The 20,132-nt window shown below is 40.3% G+C and overlaps 1 protein-coding gene across 1 annotated transcript; it reads left to right on the top strand.

The window, feature by feature from the left end:
* Positions 1-1,729: 1,729 nt before the first annotated feature.
* On the top strand, positions 1,730-19,233 carry DNAJB11 (DnaJ heat shock protein family (Hsp40) member B11). Its single transcript, XM_004424604.3, has 10 exons — positions 1,730-1,948; positions 4,569-4,725; positions 8,445-8,542; positions 10,282-10,414; positions 14,224-14,366; positions 15,124-15,206; positions 15,868-15,925; positions 17,061-17,172; positions 17,630-17,789; positions 18,774-19,233. The coding sequence occupies exons 1-10, from the start codon at positions 1,881-1,883 to the stop codon at positions 18,836-18,838; spliced, it is 1,077 nt and encodes a 358-aa protein (XP_004424661.1). The 5' UTR covers positions 1,730-1,880; the 3' UTR covers positions 18,839-19,233.
* The last annotated feature ends 899 nt before the right edge of the window (positions 19,234-20,132 follow it).

Below are 20,132 nucleotides of genomic sequence, written 5' to 3'. Positions count from 1 at the left end.
GGGTAGAAACAATAAGATAAAATAGGGTGGTGTAAGAATAAGGACTCAGGCCAGCCCTGGTGGCCTAGTGGTTAAGTCCCGCGTGCTCCACTTTGGTGGCCCGAGTTCGGTTCCCAGGCTCAGACTTACAACACTTGTCTGTCGGTCGCCATGCAGTGGTGGTGGCTCACATACAAAAGATGAGGAAGATTGGCAGCGGATGTTAGCTCAGAGGGACTCTTCTTCAGCAAAAGTCAAAAAAAAAAGGACTCAGCAGGGGCTAATTTTGATTGATTGGTCTTCTCTGAAGTGACATTTAAGCTGATATCTGAGTTTAAAAAGGAGTCACATGTTAGGATCTAAGGGAAGAGTGTTTCAGGCAGAGAGAACAGCTAGAACAAACGCCGTTGGCAGGAATGAGTTTGGTGTATTCAAAAAAGAGAAAGGAAACCAGTTTTGCTGGAACATGGTAAGGAGTATACTAGATAAGGGTACAGATCATATAAGGTTTTTAAAAAATTTTCTTCCAGCTTTATTGAGACATATAAGGTTTTATAAACTAGCATAAAAAGTTGGGATTTTATTCTAAGTGCACTGAAAAGCCATTCGAGGCTGAAGCAGGGGAATGACACGATCTGACATGTTTGTAAAAAAAAATCATGGGGTGGGGGACAGGAATGAACAAGAGATATTAAGAGTGGAGGCAGGGAGACCAGTTAGGAGGCCCTTGCCAGGTAAGAGATGATGTGACTTGGCCCAGAGAGGGAGATGTACAGTAGTAGGCAGATTCAGGATATAGTTTAAGAGCAAAGATCTGGATAGGGGATGCAGGAGAGGAATCAAGGAAGACACCTAGAATTTTGTCGTTAACAACTAGGTAGTGCGTTCACTGAGATAAGCAAAAGTAGGTGGGGGGAATCAAAGAGTTCTCGTAACTGTGATAAGTTGTTATTCATTGCGTGCTTACGGTGTGCCAGACGGTTTACAAATTTTTCTCCCCTTAAAATTTCACACCACTGCCAGTAAATGTTTTGCCTCAGGTTCGTAAATAAAGAAGCTTGGCTAAACTGGGAGGCGAGGGACGGAGGTGTTCTCACCGCTAAGAAGTGGTGGGAGCTGAATCCGAACCTAAGTCTCTCTGCCTCCACGGCCTCTCCTCTGAAACAGAGACAATTTTCTCCTTGGCTTGTTAGGAGAAGGTGAAATAAGATCTCCCAAGCGATGCGTCCGCCATACCATTGGCCTGGAGTAATTGTCCCCGCCCATTTCGCCCCAGTCCCTCCGCCCCTCCGCATCCAGCGCGTAGCTCATTATGAATGAAATTCCGAGACTTGTAACCGAGATAAAACCTCCCTCCCGCAATTGGTTAGTGCTGGAGGAGGAGCCTCGTGATTGGTGGAGAGTCCGAGGAGGCGGGCGGGGTAAACTTCGTGTACCTCGGGTGTCCTCTATTGGCACCATTTCCCCCCACCCGTTTACGTAGTTTTCTACGACTCGCGGATGCCGGGGTGCCGGATTCCTGCGGCGGCGCGACTATCTGACGTTTCCTCTTCTCATTGGCCGGGAGCTGCGGCTGCAGTTCCGAAGCCTAACTGGCCGCCCGCACCGCCTCGAAGGTGAAGTGTACTGCGCTGATTGGCTGCGAGGCACCGGCCGCGTGTGATGTCCTGAGCAGCGATTGGCTCTCGCCTGCTGGGGGCTTCTCTCACTGGGACTCGGGACTCCCGGGAAGTGGAGGGGCAGAGGAGGGGGCAAGCTAGCTGTCGCTCCGGCCTTAGTGGAAACCCCGGCGTGAGGTGGTTTCTCAGGGCGGGGTGGGCTGGCGAGCCGACGCGGCGGCCGAGGAGGCTGTGAGGAGCGCGTGGGACAGGGGCCGGCACAGGGGCCGGCACAGAGAAATCATGGCCCCGCAGAACCTGGGCACCTTCTGCCTGTTGCTGCTGTACCTCATCGGGGCTGTGATCGCCGGGTGAGGAACAGGCACCTGTGGGCACGGGGCCCGTGAGTCAGTCTTGGCTGGGGAGGAGGCTGGGGGAAGGAGAGGGCATTGCTGTGGTGAGGCGGTGAGACAGAGGAATGGGTAATGTGGGCCAGGCTAATGGGGTGGAGAGGAGAGCAGTGCGTGACACGATGGAGAGGAGCTTAGATCCACGGGCCCTGAAGAGCTAGATTTGCCCAGAGGAGTGGGAGTTGGATGCAGTGCCAAACACAACGTGTATGTGTTGGGTGGGAGGGGGTGTGCTGAGCTAGAGAAGAGGACGATACAGTGTTGATCCTGCACGAACCGTTGAGGGACTGTCATTTAAAGTGGGTGGGTTATGATGCTAGGCCGAGTGAGGAAGGGGAGAACAGATAGGGAAGCCATCCTGGGACTGAAGGAAATTGGATTGAGGGAGCAAGGCAGACCCTTTGGAGAGCCCTTGTACTTCCCAGCTTCTTGAGATAAGGAGCCTAAACTGTCTTCTTGCCTCACTGTCTCTCTCCATGGTACATTCTTGAGAAGCTGAATGCTATTATGAGCGGGAAGAGCATTTCATCAACAGATAGTAGACTGGGATTTTAGCCTACACACTCCCACCCCATTTATGAATTATATGACCTTGAAGGAACCACCTAAATTCTCATCTGTAACATGAGGGTGATAATGCACCACCTGTCTGAAGGGAGTAGGACCGCCTGAACTCGAGGATCTTTCCAGCCTTTAAGATCCATGATCCCATAAGCCTGGTGACCACAGGATATGATATGCAAGGCTCATATTTTAGCGTGTGGGGAAGTAAGGTCTTAGCTTCTAATAACTTATAGGTTGCTCTAAATGGAGAAGATGCTACCTAGCAGAGCTTTAACATTTAAGTGCTTGTTATTCTCTTAAAAATTTTTTCCCTGTTCATATATGCTTAAACTTTATAGTTATTTTTTTTCTTGTGAAACATCTTAAATTTCTAAAAAAAAATTAACTTCTCCTAGGTAATACTTTGTTTTTCTTAGTATGTTTTTGTTAGTACTTTTTACATTTAAAAGCAACAAGTACTGTAAGGTGTTTAAACAAAATGTCTCTATAAATATTGTTAATACTGTCACTTTAAACTTCAGTCCTTCATAAAGGAGTCTCTTGGAAACTGTAATGTTGATGCTGAGCTATGCCAGCCATCTTTTTCTTGTATTTTTCTGAGCTGTTACTTAACCATTTTTTTATTAAGCATATTCTATGTAAGCCTCATTCTTTATACAGTTAGCTCTTTTGTTATTAATTTTAGTGAACCTTTCAATTTATTTAGTTCTTGTCACAAGAGATATCAAGTTTTCGCATTTTTAGGGGGAGCATAAAGCACCTAATTAATCCTCGTGGAACCCCTTTTGGGTGATAACTTTAAAAACTTATACATGAAATGATTAAATGATTTTCCTAAAGTGTGACTAAGAGCTTATGAAATAATTTTTTTAATATTCTGTCTCACATCACCTGGATCTCAGTACCCCAATGCATTTTTTCCCCACTGCATTTTAAAATTACCATCACTACTACATTAGTGTCTCCATTGTGAACAACTTTCCTATCCCCTTTCTTGGAAGAAGGCATTTTCAGAATAACTTCTGGTGGCTAAAGTGACTCTGGCAAAAGGAATAGATTTTTGTGGGCATGCTTATTTATTCATTTCATTCAACAAATATTTATTGGTGTCTTCTATGGGCTGGAAACAGTCCCTGCCCTGAAAGTTTATTATAGTCTTATTCTATCTTCGCATTGGCCCTTCTTGCAAAGATTCTCTTTACAATTAATTTGGTTCCAGCATAGTCCCTGGCAAGGAGGTCAGTGGATCTCTACCTTATCTCCACGCTCATGCCATATGCATATTTGCAGCTGCTGAGGCTTATAGGCTCCTGCATACGGGCTTCAGCAGCTGTCTACAATTAAGACTTGACCTAGGCAAACTCCTATAACTGCTAGCAGTGACTGCAAGATTGATATTTTTTCTCTCAGCAAAAAACCCCACAACTCATACATCCAAATGGGTGTAATTCTTTCTTCAAGGTTCTTATTTGGGCTTTGGCTTAACCTCTAAATTAACCTCTGAAGTTAACTTCAGTCACTTCATCTTTAACATTCCAACAGTGCTGCTGGTAGTCAGAACATTTATGTGACATAATCTTTTTGAATAAAGAAAGTCATCCTCTGAGATTATTTGACCTTTGGAAACAGTCAAAGGTCATTTGAAGTCAGTAATAGGGAGAAGAAGGAGAGAGTTAATTTGATTATACCGTTATTGGTTGAAAAGAACATGTGGCCATAAAATAAGAAAATGGTTTTCTTGACTAAAGGAATTCTGTAGATGTTTTGAATAATTCTAGCATTGTTAAAAAAATACATAGCCTCTCCTTGTGATTTCTTCAATATTTAAGACTCATTACAAATTATGATGTGTTCTCTTTTTAGTCATTCTTTTTTGTGTCTGTGTGTTACATGTGTACCTTCATTTTCCTACATCTTTGCTCAGACGTAAACCTAAATGTAAAGGAAAAAACTTCGCTTTAAAAATGTAATGTATAACTCTTTAATGAAGTATCCTCTTTGTCTGCCCCCTCCCCAGGCGAGATTTCTATAAGATCTTGGGGGTGCCTCGCAGTGCCTCTATAAAGGATATTAAAAAGGCCTACAGGAAACTAGCCCTGCAGCTTCATCCTGACCGGAACCCTGATGATCCACGAGCACAGGAGAAATTCCAGGATCTGGGTGCTGCTTATGAGGTGAGTCAGGAAAAAGGGTTAAGTATGAATAAAACCTACAGATACAGAAAAGACCATGTAACACAGAGTAACACTTCTTTTTAAAAATAGACAGTAGATGAAAGTAAAAGTACTGTGCGGTGCTATGTTGTACATTCATGTTAGTAAATGCCATTTCCTGCCTTTTTCATATTAGTATTTGTTTCATTAAGGAGAATAATGTTGAAAAAGGTGAGTGAAAGAAAGAAAGGAAGATTGATCGATTAAGAAGTTGATTGATCATCAGGCAGTCAGTTTGGGAGCTGGAGCCAGAAAGAGAAACAAAATCTAAATGAGGATTGCAAACCATATGCCCATATGGACCAGACAAATAACATGCAGGGCAGGTATAAGATAAAACATGACAGTGGATTTTCTTACTTCCATTTTGGGAATCAACAGATATTGATGAGGACTGTGATAGACTGACGCCTTCCTTGCCCCATTTCAAGGGAGTAGCTCTTATTCAACCCTAGCCAGTTTTTGCCATATACAAATGCAAACACTGTGTTGCTAGATCATTTAATTTTTCAAGAGAAGTGGAAATCCAGATTTTTATATAGATTCTCCTGATTGTAAAATTTTTGTAACTAATTGAATTTAAAAATTACTTTTCACGCAGATCAAACAAAACACAGCTATAGTTTGAATTTGGAACCTCTAATCTAGAGGTCAAAACACCTTCATGTGTATCATCTCATTTAATCTTTACTAGTAACTGAAATAGAGTAGAGCTGGGCATATTCTTATTCCCATTTTTTTTAAACAACACCAAAGAATATTTATTGAATGCTTAATAAACTGTTTACTCTTTGAAAAACTGTTATACACAGAACCTGTCAATACTTTGGTAAAAAAATTTACAAATAAGCTATTGATAATCTTTCACATCTATTAATTTAGGAGTTAGCTCTTTTGTATGTGTTGCAATTCACCTTTCCTTTAGAAATAGAATAAGAGATCTTGGTTTTGTTTTTTTTGCTGCTTTATTGAGGTATAATTGACAAAATTGTAAGATATTTACAGTGTACATCATGATGATTTGATATACATATACATTATGAAAGGATTCAGCCCATCTGGTTAATTAACACATCCATCACCTCACATATTTATCCTTTTTTTGGTGAGAACATTTAAGTTCTGCTTTCTTAGCAAATTTCAATAATACAATACAGTGTTATCAACTCTAGTCACCATTTATTCCCGTTTTCTAAAAGGACACAGAAAAACAAATTTAATTCCAAAAGTCGTGGAGCTAAAACTTCCAAATTCAAGTTAAATCCGTGTATGGTGAGAAGGCTGGAAACAAATCTGAACAATATTTTAGTAGTGGAAAAAACCCAAAAGGAAGGATTCCAAGGCCTCCTAGATTAAAGCAAAGAGTGATCTAAAACAGTGACCTATACAGGTGAAACCTAGAACTAATGGGGTCCATCTTTCTAATCTTGACACCTTCAGGCATCCTACAGGACTAAAATTCCTCACAAGGGGCCCACAAATAAACTTGAGAGGGTTGGTGGACCCTGTTAAATTATATGTAACATTTTGTTTCTTGTTGGTATATGGATTCCATATTTTGCACTGTATTTCCCATGAATATTCCCATTGTTTGCTAGGAACCAGTACTCAAAAATATTTTCTAGGGAAGTTGTTAAGAATTTACCATGCTCTGTATAGAATCTGCCATGTTCTTTAGCCATGACCTAGGCAGGCTATACACAGATCATTCATGAGATTGCAGTTTATCTAACTCTAAGAACCTTTCTAGTCAGTAGCTCAAATTTTCTTTTTTCTTTTTATCATTCACTTGATTGCGTTTGGTCCTTAGATAAATTAGTGTTCACAAATCAGAATCCCATTAAAGTTGAAGAGTCTTTTGTGAATACAAATCTTTCTTCTCTACTGAGCTGGGATTACTTCTAGCATTTTGATTAGTTGAGACTCTGTGGGTTGATTGGCCAATCAACTAAGAACCTTTTTATTTTTTTTTAATAAAATAGTTTCCAAGACCATGGAATAAAATTGCATTCTTTAGACAGAAGAAAAGTGGGGAGGAAGTGAATGATAATAGATAACTTTAAGGGTAGTTTTTGGGGAGTTACTACAGAAGCCTCTGATGTCCAAAAAGAAACTGACTTAAAAATAGTCTTTGTTTGGGGGTTTTGAAATGGTGTTTCTTATAGGCCCAAATGTGGGGTTCTTATCTTTGCCAAAACAAGACCAGAGAAGTAGGCTTGAAAGTGAAAATATTGGAAATCCAGATTGCATGATAAAAAGTTTTTTGATTTTCTAAGTTAACTCTGGCCCTTTCTGCTTCCCCGAGGTAGCTATTGTTTTAGAATATTTACCAAAACATTTCTTTCTCTCACTTTGTCTATCATAATGGCTTTAGTCAAGTACTCTGGTCACTTCTGGACTAACCCATTTTAAGAATGCTCACTCTTTTGTACACACAATTTCTTTTCATCTTTCTAAATATACCTTAAATGTTAATAAATTTTTGCTGTGGCTTCTTACACATCATTCAGATCCTGACCCAAAAGTCTGTCCTATTTACATATGCCAATCAGAGCTTCCCTTTCTTTTGCTGAGTCAACAGCACCATCTACTTCCAACTTCTTTTCCTGAGCCAACACAAGTATGGGTTTGAAATAACTTTCTCCTTCAGTCCACTGTCTAAATAGGAGTTTAAAAATATCAAAGAAAGAGTATCAAGTTATTTAGTTTTCAAATTTACATGTATGCATATACTTCAGATTGCTCTAAATAGATGGGAAGCTTTTTTTTTTTTTAAGGCAAAATTTGAAGAGTATGGAAGCTTATTTCGTTTTTACATTCGTTAGTATTATATATGGAGTGGGCCTAATGAGAAAGCATATACCTATGACTGTGTCTGTAGTTTTCTTAAACCAGTAAAACTTCAAAAAGTCTTTTCAAGCTGTGAACTTGACCTTGAGCAGCCTTCACAGAGTAGTGTCCCTTTTTACTCTCTGAGATTCTAACTTATGAGGTTATGAACTTAAATGTGTATATGGCAGACAGCATTCTTCCACAAGTGGATTTCTACATACACCAAAAAATGAAAAAGAGACTATGAAAATATAGCGGTATAGGCCTATCATTTGATTCCTTTGACTTTCCAATCTCCTAATGTGTGTGGGGGGGCTGGGGGGGGGGTGTGTGTGTGATATGGACATGTAGGGCTGAGGATATTTGAAGTCTATCCTGATTTACTGCTTCTATCACTAATGACAATCTGTCATAGTCGTACCCTAGTTTATAGTTTAGAGAGAATATAGCATAGTGGGTAACAGCATAAGCACTGCAGTCAGACTGCTTGAGACATAAACCTGAGGAATTCTTCTCGCCTCTTTCCTGTTACTGCCCTCACCTCCATAGCCACATCGCTAATCTCTGACGTGATTTTCATGTGACCAGGTGAGTTATGATAAATTTAAATTAAAAACATGCATTGAGCAACGAGGAAGTTACAGAATGAACAATACCTCAAAGAATTTAGTCTGCTAAAGAAAATAACTTGATAAACATGCCTTAATACCATACATAATGAAAACTACATTCCGCTAAAATCTTAGACGCAGTATCAGAGTTAAAAATAAAACAAACCTAAATATGAATGCACCTTAACTGAATATTACCTGCTCATGATCTTTTCCTCCATGGGCTTTTTTCCCCAGGTTCTGTCAGATAGTGAGAAACGGAAACAATATGATACTTATGGGGAAGAGGGATTAAAAGATGGTCATCAGAGCTCCCACGGAGACATTTTTTCTCAGTAAGTAGTTTACCGATCTGCAAAGCATTAGTGTCTGAGAGTGGATCACTCAGTGATCATTAAAGAATTATCCTTGCTCCCTTGTTCAGAAGCTTTTGATGAAGAGTGCAACTCAACTGATCCTTGACCAAAAGGTCAATCATCATCCTCCCTGTGGGAATGTCCTCTTCTGTTTTCACGAAGCTCCAGAAAAGATAGGTAGCACTGAAAGGGCTGTCCGTGTAGCCAACCATGTCAGTCAAATCAACCCTGACAGTGTTGGGGGGATGTATGTTGGAAACCAGTTCATCCTTGCCGCCTTGCTGTCATAGAATCTGCAAACCATTTAATGAGCAAAGTTATTCTTGTAAGCAGAGAGAAAGAGAAATTCCTACTCCCATACCCAGAGCTGCTTCTCTTTCACCCTATCAACAAGAGAGGGATGGTTATGACCATCAGCATTGGTGGAAGGGATTAGGGTAGAGACACTTTATCTACTGCTGCGCACAGCTTTCTGGGAGTGCTGAGTGGCTGGAATAATAAACACCATTCCTTCCCTCTCTTTGAACCCTTCTTTGTTGAGCATTTGAATTTCCATATGCCCTGATGGTACCACACACTAGAAGATCTTAATCTGGGGTTTTGTGTCAACTTATAAACAAAAAGATGTTTGAATATGCATTTCTGTGGGGAGAGGGTTCATTGCTTTCTTCAGATTCTCAAAGAGTTTTGTGTACCCTTTGCCCAAAAGAAGTAAGAATCGCTGTTGCATGCAATAGCTTCCCTCCTTTAGTGTTTCAGGGTGACAGATTTTCAGGACTTGTGGAGATGTGTGAGTGATATGATTAAGAAATCCTTCTCTTCCTCAGGATCGGTTTGGCTGTTTTGGCCTACTAGGGAAGCGTCCTGTTCCCCTTGGCTGTTGGAAGGGATGCCGAGGGATGCCACAAAGCGAAAAAGCTCTGTCCCTGCTCCTCCCCGCCAAAACCTCCCTCTCTGCTTTTAAGATTGAGGGAATCCATTCACTAAGACTAGCTGGCTACGGGGTGGAAGGGGTGTTTTATAGTTGTCATCATCACTGTGCTAACATCTGAGGTTCCTTAATAACACCAAAAATTAATAGTAAGATTAGAACACCTGCACAGTTAAAGGTCACTGTTTGTGTTAATCTCAAAGTGATGCTTCTGTTACTTACAAAAATTAATTTTGGTCTTATAGAGACCACAACTTCCTTTTCCTTAAGGTCTAGAATTTTACTAAGACTGATGCTTTCGTAGTTTATTTAATTATATACCCAAGATTTTTGTATAGAACGATAGCTTCTTTCACCAAAGTTAGTTTCTAAAAAGCATATAAATTGAACATTACAAATGTTCAAAATTACCATTAGATTCAGCATTACATGGGTTTATATATACTATACCTTTCTCAGTCAGTCCATTATATCCTGATACTCCTCAATATTGAAATGGATTATTTCATTGATTAAGCCCAACTTCGAATTCATTGGCATACTGTGTATATGCACTGTACTATATATCTGGACAACAAAGTAAATTTTTTTGTGGTGGGGGCCAGATAGTTGATATTGTATAAATTAAAAGTTGTGTGTAACATATGGCTCCAATGCATTAAAAATGTCTTTCAGTTTTGCACAATACATTGGTAGGACACAATATTTTATCAATGTGAAGAAAACTAAATAATTGCAAGACATGAACTCTGATTTCTTTTCCTGATGATTATACACTTATCTTCAGCTTCTTTGGAGATTTTGGTTTCATGTTTGGAGGAACCCCTCGTCAGCAAGACAGAAATATTCCAAGAGGAAGTGATATTATTGTAGATCTAGAAGTCACTTTGGAAGAAGTGTATGCAGGAAATTTTGTGGAAGTAAGTTCAAACAATACAGCTGTTCATATTGACTCGCAGAACTTGTTGTTTTGACTAAAACCAAGAGGTTTCTGGGTATCTTTTCTGTCTTTTAGGGGGTGGAGAGAGTGACCAGACGTATAGAATTGAATTAATCATAATCCTTGTTTCATGACACACTGTTATTGTTTCATGAACTCATCACCCAGCCCAAGAACTAAATAAAACAGAACCATGACTTACATCTCCCCACATGCTACTTCCCTACTCCATTCCCTTGCCTCTCTTCAGAGGTAACTACTGTCCTGAGTTTTGTCTTTATTGTTCCTTTGCCACTCTTGTTTGTTTGTTGTATTACATATATATGAATACCTGAGTAATACATTGTTTATTTTCATTGATTTTGACTTTGTAAAAATGGTATCATACCATACATTGTCTTCTAGGACTGGCTTTTTTCACTGACTGTTATGTTACCAAGATTGATCCTTGTTGTTGCTTATAGCTATAATTCTGCTAAAGAGAATTTCATTGTGACCACATTGTATCAATAGGCATGTAGATTATTTCCAGTTTTTTTGAATTCCAAAAAGTGCTTTTATGAACATTCTTATACATATATCCAGGTACACATGAGCAAGAATCTTTTGGGTGGATATACGTAAGAGTGGAATTGCTGGGTAATATGAACCAATGTTCGTTTGTACAAGATGATGCCATATTGTTTTCTCAATTGATTGGTACCAGTACTTCCACCAGCAATTTATAAGAGATCCTATAAATCTGCCACCTTGCTAATATTTTAAATTATTAATCTTCTCAATTTTTGCCCATCAAATGAGTATAAATATTATCTCATTGTGGTCTTGATTTACATTTTTTTGATTAATAATTCAGATAAGCATCTTCAAATATTTATTGGCCATATTTGTTTCCTCTCTTGTGAAAGGTCCATTCATGTCTTTTGCCCCTTTTTCTTTTTCCCTTTTCTTGTTGACTTCTAGGAGGAGTTTATTCTTACTACTAATGCTTTGTTGGCTGTATGTGATACAAGTATATCCTATTAGCTTGCGACTTGTCCTTTCATTATATTGAAGATGTATTTAAATGAACAGAAGTAATAATTTTAATGTGGTCAAATTTATCAGTCTTTTCTTTTATGGTTAGTTTTTATGTCTTGTTTAAGAAATTCTTCTCTGGGCCCGCCCCGTGGCGTAGCAGTTAAGTGCACACACTCTCGCTGCTGGCGTACTGGGTTCGGATCCCGGGCGCGCATCGACGCACTGCTTGTCAGGCCATGCTGTGGCGGTGTCCCACATAAAGTGGAGGAGGATCCGCATGGACGTTAGCTCAGGGCCAGTCTTCCTCAGCAAAAAGAGGAGGATTGGCATGGATGTTAGCTCAGGGCTGATCTTCCTCACAAAAAAAAAAAAGAAAAAACAAAGACATTCTTCTCTGCCCTAAAATCAGAAGGCAAGTCACCTATATTTCCTACTAAAGTTTGGAGATCTTTTGATTTGAAGTTATTCACCTATTTTTAAATCTGGGAAAATTATCTCCATTATATTTTAAATATTTAATCTTCTTCATTGGCCTTTCTATTCTATCTGCTCTTAACTTTCTTTAAAATATTTAAAAGAAATTCTACTTCTTTATCCTTCCCTGCTTCCTTCTAGAAGAGTGCCTCATTCTGGTCTCCCAGCTCACTATTTCAATCTTCAGCTCTATCCATTTGAGTAATATCCCATCAGCTGTGTTTTTATTTCAACTCATATTTTTATACATAATATTTCCACTTGATTCTTGTATTGTTTCTTATACTATTTCATTTTGTTAATGTTTTCCCTTATCTCCTTAAATATTACCATGCTTGTTTTAATTTCTTAGACCGTCTTCTCTAACACATTTGCCTAAAATAATGTGTTATCCAGTTGATTGTTTTTAGGAGATGGGGAGTGTGGATAGTTGGACTCCTCAGGTCTCTAGCTATTTCAGCCTTTGAGCTCATAATCCTCCCATGGGTATCTCTTTCCCTGGTAGAGTATATGAGGGCGAGCCCTTGCCTAGTGGTTTTAACTGTTTTGTTTGTTTTCTTGGAGTGTTTTTGTTTCATTTGGTGTCTGAGGTGTATTGTTTCTGTCGAAAGGGGCCAGACAGTGCTTGTTCCAAGGCAGTTAGGAGAGAGGCAAGAGCAGAACTTCAGATGCTTTTTTCTGACATCTTCTCACTGCCCCACTAGCTGCTGTTGCCCCTAGAGGTAGCTACCACGCTGTACACATACCAGGTCAAAACAGCCTTCTATCTCTGGAATTTTCTCACAGATTTTTTGTTATCATTATTGTTTTCTTACAGTTTTTCCAGGATTTTGGAGGAGATAGCCAGTAGCCTCTGCGTTTGTGCCATCTTGACAAGAAGCATTTTCTTAGTTGTGGCTTTTGCTCTGAATAGTTGAAAGAAGAGGACTAGACAGTTATAGAAGATGCACTGGCTTGTAATACAGTTGTTCAGTCTGAAGAATGGGAGAAAAGGGCATTAAAATATTTGGGCCATCTTTCCTTCAAGAACAGGATAGGGTGTTCAGGTCGGGGAGAAGAGGTGAGCCTCTGTTCTCCTCCAGACCTCTTGTCTGCAGTCATTGCTAATGCACAGGACGCTTCACTTTTTGCAGTTCGTGTGTTCCTAAACAAACTCTTTTTAAATCCAATTACTGTAAAGGATGTAAGTGCCCTGCTGTTTAAATGACCCCGTGGTAAATTCTTTTTTAAGAAAAGATTTCCTTGAGAGAGCATAGTGGTTAAAAACATAGACTTTGGAACTAGACGGCCTGGTTTAGAATCCTGGCTCTGCCGTGTATTAGATATGTGACCTTGGGCTTGTTATTGAAGCTTTCTGTGCTTTCGTTACCTCCTCTGTAAAATGGAGATAATATCATTACCTGCTCTGTAAAATGGAGATAAGAACAGTACCCACCTCATAAGGATTAAATGAGTTCGTGTTTGTAAAAGTGATTAGAATGTTGCTTGACACATAGTAAGTGCTATGCAGTGTTTGCTCTAATTCCTGTTATTGTTATTTATTCTGTTGCCCTGGGCTTTCCTATGTTGGTAGGCTTTAAGGGATTTCTGTCCAAGCATTTGTGTCTTCCTGCTGCATGAGCACATGCCTTGTGATTAGGTGTTTGACTAATTAAACAGAGAAAATCAGGAATATATTTCTTCATATCTATTAGTTTTCACATACTTAGAAGGATCAGAATGTGTGATTGCAGTCAGCTACAAAGAGGTGATCATTGTGTCTCTTCTTACATGTTCAAGTATTCTGAATGGAGATAGTGCTAGAAAACAGTCCTAGATTGAGTTGCCTGAAACAAAGAGGCGTTTTCATTAGGTTAGTTGTTGCTAATGCTATGGTGGTAGCCACATGCCAGCTTTTGAAGGCCATGGTTGTTCTTCAGGGGTTATGCTTTACACAGATCAGATTTCTTAAAAGATAGTAATTCTGTGAACTGCTTTAACTCAGTGGTATTTAGTTGTGGCTTAGAAATGCCATCATACACATTATTTTTTGGTTCTCTTCTTTTTTACTCTCTCTTCTCTAACTTTGGAATTGGAGACATTTCAATATGCGTTTGCTTCGTTCTTGTTTGGGGGCTGATTTGTAACTCCTCAAAGACTTCTGTCAGCTTTAGGTCTCCCTGAGGGGTAGCTGGCCAGAGCAGGGGAACTTCTAACCCTGGCACGTGTGTGCGCAGAGCAGAGCCCTGATCACTTGAGGAAATCGAAAGCTGTTTTACACGGGAGAGAAGCTGATGTTGTTTGTGCACTTCTTAGGTCGTTAGAAACAAACCTGTGGCAAGGCAGGCTCCTGGCAAACGAAAATGCAACTGTCGGCAAGAGATGCGCACCACCCAGCTGGGCCCGGGGCGCTTCCAAATGACCCAGGAGGTGGTCTGCGATGAATGCCCCAATGTCAAGTAAGTGAAAGCACTTTTGTTCTACCAAGAGACGCTTTAACCATCTCATTGGTCTAATAAAGTGCTAATGGTCCATACCTAGATTTTTTTCCCTCCCTCACCGCATGCTTCTCTTTCTCTCATGTTCTACCAGAAGATAGAGCAAAGAAATGTACATTTTTATTTTTTCCAAAAGTATTTCTTCTAAATATGTTTCTGAACTAATAAGCAATGCCCTTCATTTCTGAATATACTTAACAAATGTTGATGTTTCATTTTTCCCACTAGGAATATTAGAACAATCTTATATGTCCAGCTAACATTTCAGATTAGAAAAGTCCTATTTACTGACTATGTTATAAAAACAACTTTTTAATTGAACCTTAAATTATATGTATTAAAACTAGATAAGTTATTTGTGGAATCAGGAGAAAAATCTCTCTTGCTGGATTCCTGACAACATGACCCGGTCCTTCCAGGTGCAAATGTATGTGAGTGTGAGTAGTTTTCTCTGTTACTGATCACTCAGTTCAGAGTAATCAGCCTACTGCAGGCTCTTTTGGAGGCAGCAGTTGCATGATTATGGAATGCATAGTAGCTTTGCCCTGGCCTTTGGCAGGTAGAAGATGTAAATGGAGATCAGATGGCTGTGTCAACTAGAGATACAGGATAGTCTTCCAAGAAAAATCTCTGATAGAATAGATAAACTTTTAATTATCAGCGTCTGGGATGTGGTTTGTATTTTCATTTTTTTCTTTTTAAATTCTCTTTGTCTCAGACTAGTGAATGAAGAACGAACACTGGAGGTAGAAATAGAACCTGGGGTGAGAGATGGCATGGAGTACCCCTTTATTGGAGAAGGTGAAATGTTGATATTGATGTTTTATTATCATAACTTTCTGCTCTCTGCTTGCTTGTGAATACCTCCCACCCCTACCTCACGCCATAGTTTAATGGCCGCATAGTAAATGTGTATTTCATTTCCAACACTCTTCAGTCAGTTTTAGGATACAAAAAGCCTTTTATGACCATCATGGTTGGTCACCTTAAGCAGTAGCTTTACTGTTTATCCTTTGAATATCATGGACAAAAGTCACTATCAAGTAGCCTAAGTTATATCTAAATTTACAGAGTTTGGACTGTAATGGATTAATTTTAACTCAGCAATGAAAGAAGATATGTAACTCTAGTTGGCATTAATAAGATGCTCTCAGACCTCACCTTTGGGGTTAAATTTAAAACTCTAAAAGAAAAAAAGCTTCAAGACTTCAGGGTCAGGAAATCAATGAATCATTCTTTGTTTAGGAAATAGGTCAAGTTACTTGTTGCTGTGCCTGAGGCACAGGTAGTCTTCACTAATAATCTGAAACTTGATACAACCAGGTAGAGAGTCTGCCCTCACAGATAGACTTGACAGTCAGCCTAAGGTAGTGGCTTTAAAAAATTTTCTCAACTGCCACATAGATTTGGGGCAGTGATTGACTTGTGTGGCTTACAGTCTGCTCTAATCTGTTCTGAACAGGTGAGCCTCACGTGGATGGGGAACCAGGAGACTTACGGTTCCGAATCAAAGTTGTCAAGTAAGTAAGCTAATGTTAGAGGCCGTCTCTTTAGCCCCTGCTTTTCAGATGAGTCAGGTTATAGGTAGCCACCAGGGCATTTCCAGGCTTTTTCCTTTGTTTCATGCCCTTAATACCCCAAATGATTGTTTGTAACTCTATAGCAATACTGGAAATTTTGGATTGGGGCCTAGAGTTGAGCCCAGTTATTTTTTCACTCAGGACCTATAAATCCAAAAGATGTTGGAAGGAAAGAATTGATAAGACAAGTAAGGAGTTGTAAAAGAGAGGCAAATGAGAATAGGGAGTCAAAGAGATCGGAGATTTAACTGATATAAGAATGGGAGACTTTTCCATAGAAAGGACCTTCTATCACATAATATGCAGCTTCTGTGCAGAGAGACCTCATGCTTTGTTGGCTTCTCTTCTGTGTGAAGTTCTGTTTAGACAAGAATTTTGCCTGGGATTCAGGCTTTCTTGTTTGTATTTCTCTCTTGTTACCACTTTGGAGAGCAGTGATACTTCTGCTTCTAAGGATTCATTGAAACAAAAGTTCCCACCTAAATATGGAGAAATGGGCACCCCCTGCCTAGGGTTTTTCCCTCGCAGCACTCTTAAGCTCAATGATCTTTCCCTCAGCTTTCCTTACCAACCTTGTCTTTCTTATCACTTCCCAGAGAAACTGGAACATGTGTTGTTCCCTGAATAAACCTGGTGCCTTCTCAAGTCCTTGTCTTTGCCAGAATTTCCTCTCACCCTGTCGCCATCCTCCCCTGCACCCATATTATCTGCAACTCTAGAGCTGACCTGGCCTTTCAAGCCCAGCTCTGGAAACCTTCCCAAACCCATTCTTGATGCCCATCTCCCCCAGCTCCACTGCCAGAAGTTATCTTTCTGTCTTTTCCATAATCTAATTACTTCTAGTTTTACTTACGTGCTTTGGTTTCTGCTGATTATAAGCTCCTTAAGAGTAGAGTTTAATAAATCTTACACAACTTCATAGTCTCAATTAATACTATACACACAGGAGTATCTAATAAATGCTTATTGTCTGAAAGAGGACTATTCATCCTTTTCCAAGATTTTTCTAAAAACTCTTTGAAGTCTTCCCACAGAAAGATGGAAGTTAATGATTTTTACCTTGTTCTGTTTTTAGGCACCCAATATTTGAAAGGAGAGGAGATGATTTATACACAAACGTGACAATCTCACTCGTTGAGTCTCTGGTGGGCTTTGATATGGATATTACTCACTTGGATGGTCACAAGGTAAACAAACCAATTTTCCTGCTTCCTGTCCTTTTCAAGCCTTCATGTGAGTGGTTTGGGGATTATTTCAGCTGCTTCAATCATTGAGAGCCACAGGGACTCCTTTCAGTCTCTGCCTTGCCTCCGCTCTCACTCTCTGCTGAACGGCCAGGGGTACCAGTGCCACAGGCCTTCCAGCTGAGAGTTGAGTGCATGGCCTTTGGCAGTCTTGTTTTTATGGTCTCGATTGGCAAAAGCCTTGCTTTTTTACTTGTTTACGGGTATGGTTTTTCTTTTTCTTTTGAAAACCTTCTCTTGCTTTGGCTCTCACTGTCCTAATGATGTTTCCCTTGGCCCCTGGTCCTTCCTGCTCTGCTGAGCTGGGACATGAGCTCTGGGCACCAGTGCTCCCTGGAGGCTATGTGTTGTACTACGAGAGCACCAGCCCTGCTCCAGTCCATTCCCTTTTGCTTTCCAGGTACATATTTCCCGGGATAAGATCACCAGACCAGGAGCCAAGCTATGGAAGAAAGGGGAAGGGCTCCCCAGCTTTGACAATAACAACATCAAAGGCTCTTTGATAATCACTTTCGATGTGGATTTTCCAAAAGAACAGTTAACAGAGGAAGCAAGAGAAGGTGAGGGGTATAATGAGAGAGAGAGAAAGAGAGAGTGTGAGTGTGTGATACGTGAGTATGAGAACAGAGTGGTTAAAGAGAACAGGCAATCAAAACAAAACCCTCCAGTGACATCAGACGTCAACCACTAGCACTAGTGAACACAGACTAAGAATGAACTCGCCTTTCTGTAAAGGCAGTATTAAAAATCCTTCTGTCACTGTGTTACAAAATGTGGTGTACGCTGGGCTTTGAAACCTAGGGAGTGATGGGTCGTGTACATGTGAAACAGAATCACTTAAAAGAAACCAGCTGGACCAAACTGTAAAAGGAAAGATGAGGTAAACATTAGGAGGATTAGAGGCTTAGTGGTGAAATCTGTGATGCCTGGTTGAGAAGGGGGCCCAGTTGGTGTGTCCTAAATAGTTAAGAGAAAGGAGAACAGGGCCGGCCCCGTGGCTTAGCGGTTGAGTGTGTGCACTCCGCTGCTGGCGGCCCGGGTTCGGATCCCGGGCGCACATGTGCACCGACGCACCGCTTCTCCAGCCATGCTGAGGCTGTGTCCCACATACAGCAGCTAGAAGGATGTGCAGCTATGACATACAACTATCTACTGGGGCTTTGGGGGAGGGGGAAATAAATAAAATCTAAAAAAAAAAAAGGAGAACAGTGAAAGAGGTCAAAACTGAAAAGAGGACAAAGAAGGAGCAAGGGAAGACTGCTGAACAGCTTTCTTTTCATTTCAGTCGCCTCTCTCATTTCTCGTTTGATGGGGTTTGTGGGCTGTGTGCCTGAGAGAGAGAGAGACAAGGCATCATCTTGGACGTGCATGCGCGTGTGTGGGCGTCCCGACACGTGGTGAAGTTGCACGTTGGTAGTTATTTGTTCAGTTCAGATCCACGGTTGTCGTAAGGCCTTTTGTGAGCCTCCCCATGAAACATGCTCTTTAAACTCTAGGGAAGTCACATTTTCGTTAACGGAGTCATTTGTTCATTCTTTCCTCAGGTATCAAACAGCTCCTGAAACAAGGATCAGTGCAGAAGGTATACAATGGACTGCAAGGATATTAAGAGTGAATAAAATTGGACTTTGTTTAAAATAAGTGAATCAGCGATATTTATTATCTGCAGGGTTTTTTTGTGTGTATTTTGTTTTTATTTTCAATATGCAAGTTTGGCTTAATTTTTTTCTTGTAATGATCGTCATGAAATGAATAAGAGGGCTTAAGAATATGTCCATTTGCATTCAGAAAAGAATGACCAGCAAAAGGTTTAATAATACCTCTCCCTTTGGGGATTTAATGTCTGGTGCTGCCGCCTGAGTTTCAAGAATTAAAGCCGCAAGAGGACCCAGGAGCAAAAGAGACACAATATAAAGGGTTAGCGTTGACTGTTAGCTATCTCATTCAAAATGCCAACTGGAGAAGTCTGTTTTTAAATACAGTTTGTTGTTATTTTTTTCTTGACTCCTGTTTCTTGTTGGTTTGGCTACACTGTTGTCTCTTCCATCTCCATTTTGGTCATCTTCCCTTGGTCTTCCCAGTGTCCCTCCTTGGTGCTGTGAGCTAGTTGGGTTGTCCTCCCATCAAGCAAGATGGACACACAAACCTGTAAAAGAGTGATCAAGATCCAGTCCCCCTACCCAATTAAACACACATGGCATCTTCTAGAAAGGAGCTTGAAGAAACTGAATAGATTGGAGATTGGGGTAGATGAATGAAGGTTACACAAAGATCTAATTGCCCTTGAGAAAGTATATTACCTCTCATTAATTTGGGAATAATAAAATCTGATATGGACACTTTACTGTTTAGAAAGTAGTTTTCATATATACAATCTCAGTTGACCTCATGATTAAAAAGCCTTTGGTTTGTGTTAGGAGCTAGGATTACCAGTGGCCCTAGAAAATGAATTTAAAGTAGAGTCGCAAATTATATTGCCTATCCCAGTGGCACCTAATTCAGATGGTACAAGGCTTGAGTATATTCGACTTTTGACCCTCCTTCATTTTTCTGCATTATACAGTCACATCACACTCTACTTTTCATATACTCTTGGGCTTCTTGACTCAGCTAGAGAATGTGTCAACGCGTTGAACAATGGCTGTGGCCACGTGTGTGGAGCTGCCTTCCAGCCACCAGTATGGTTCCAGCAGCATTCTCACCTTTGGCTGTACAGCAGCCAATGCTACTATTTGCCTTTTCTTTGCATTTTTCCCTTGTTTTACGAAAATGAGTGGAAAAAGGAAAAAATGGAAATTTCATCAATTTAGAGCAGTAAGAACAAGGTGAAAAGCAGTACCTTTTAACCTCTATCAGACATTTGGACTTGAGCAGTCCAACTGTGTATTCACCTGTGAAGGAGA

This window comes from Ceratotherium simum, chromosome 15, assembly GCF_057802395.1.
Source record: "Ceratotherium simum simum isolate JZ-2026a chromosome 15, ASM5780239v1, whole genome shotgun sequence".
Lineage (NCBI taxonomy): Eukaryota > Metazoa > Chordata > Mammalia > Perissodactyla > Rhinocerotidae > Ceratotherium > Ceratotherium simum.
The sequence above is the reverse complement of the archived record's forward strand: the minus strand, read 5'-3'. Positions and strand labels throughout refer to the sequence as shown.

Coding starts and splice junctions, on each gene's coding strand:
- DNAJB11 (XM_004424604.3), top strand. CDS start 1,881: ATGGCCCCGCAGAACCTGGGCACCTTCTGCCTGTTGCTGCTGTACCTC. Junction 4,726..8,444: donor ATCTGGGTGCTGCTTATGAG/GTGAGTCAGGAA, acceptor TTTTTTCCCCAG/GTTCTGTCAGATAGTGAGAA. Junction 15,926..17,060: donor TTCCGAATCAAAGTTGTCAA/GTAAGTAAGCTA, acceptor TTCTGTTTTTAG/GCACCCAATATTTGAAAGGA.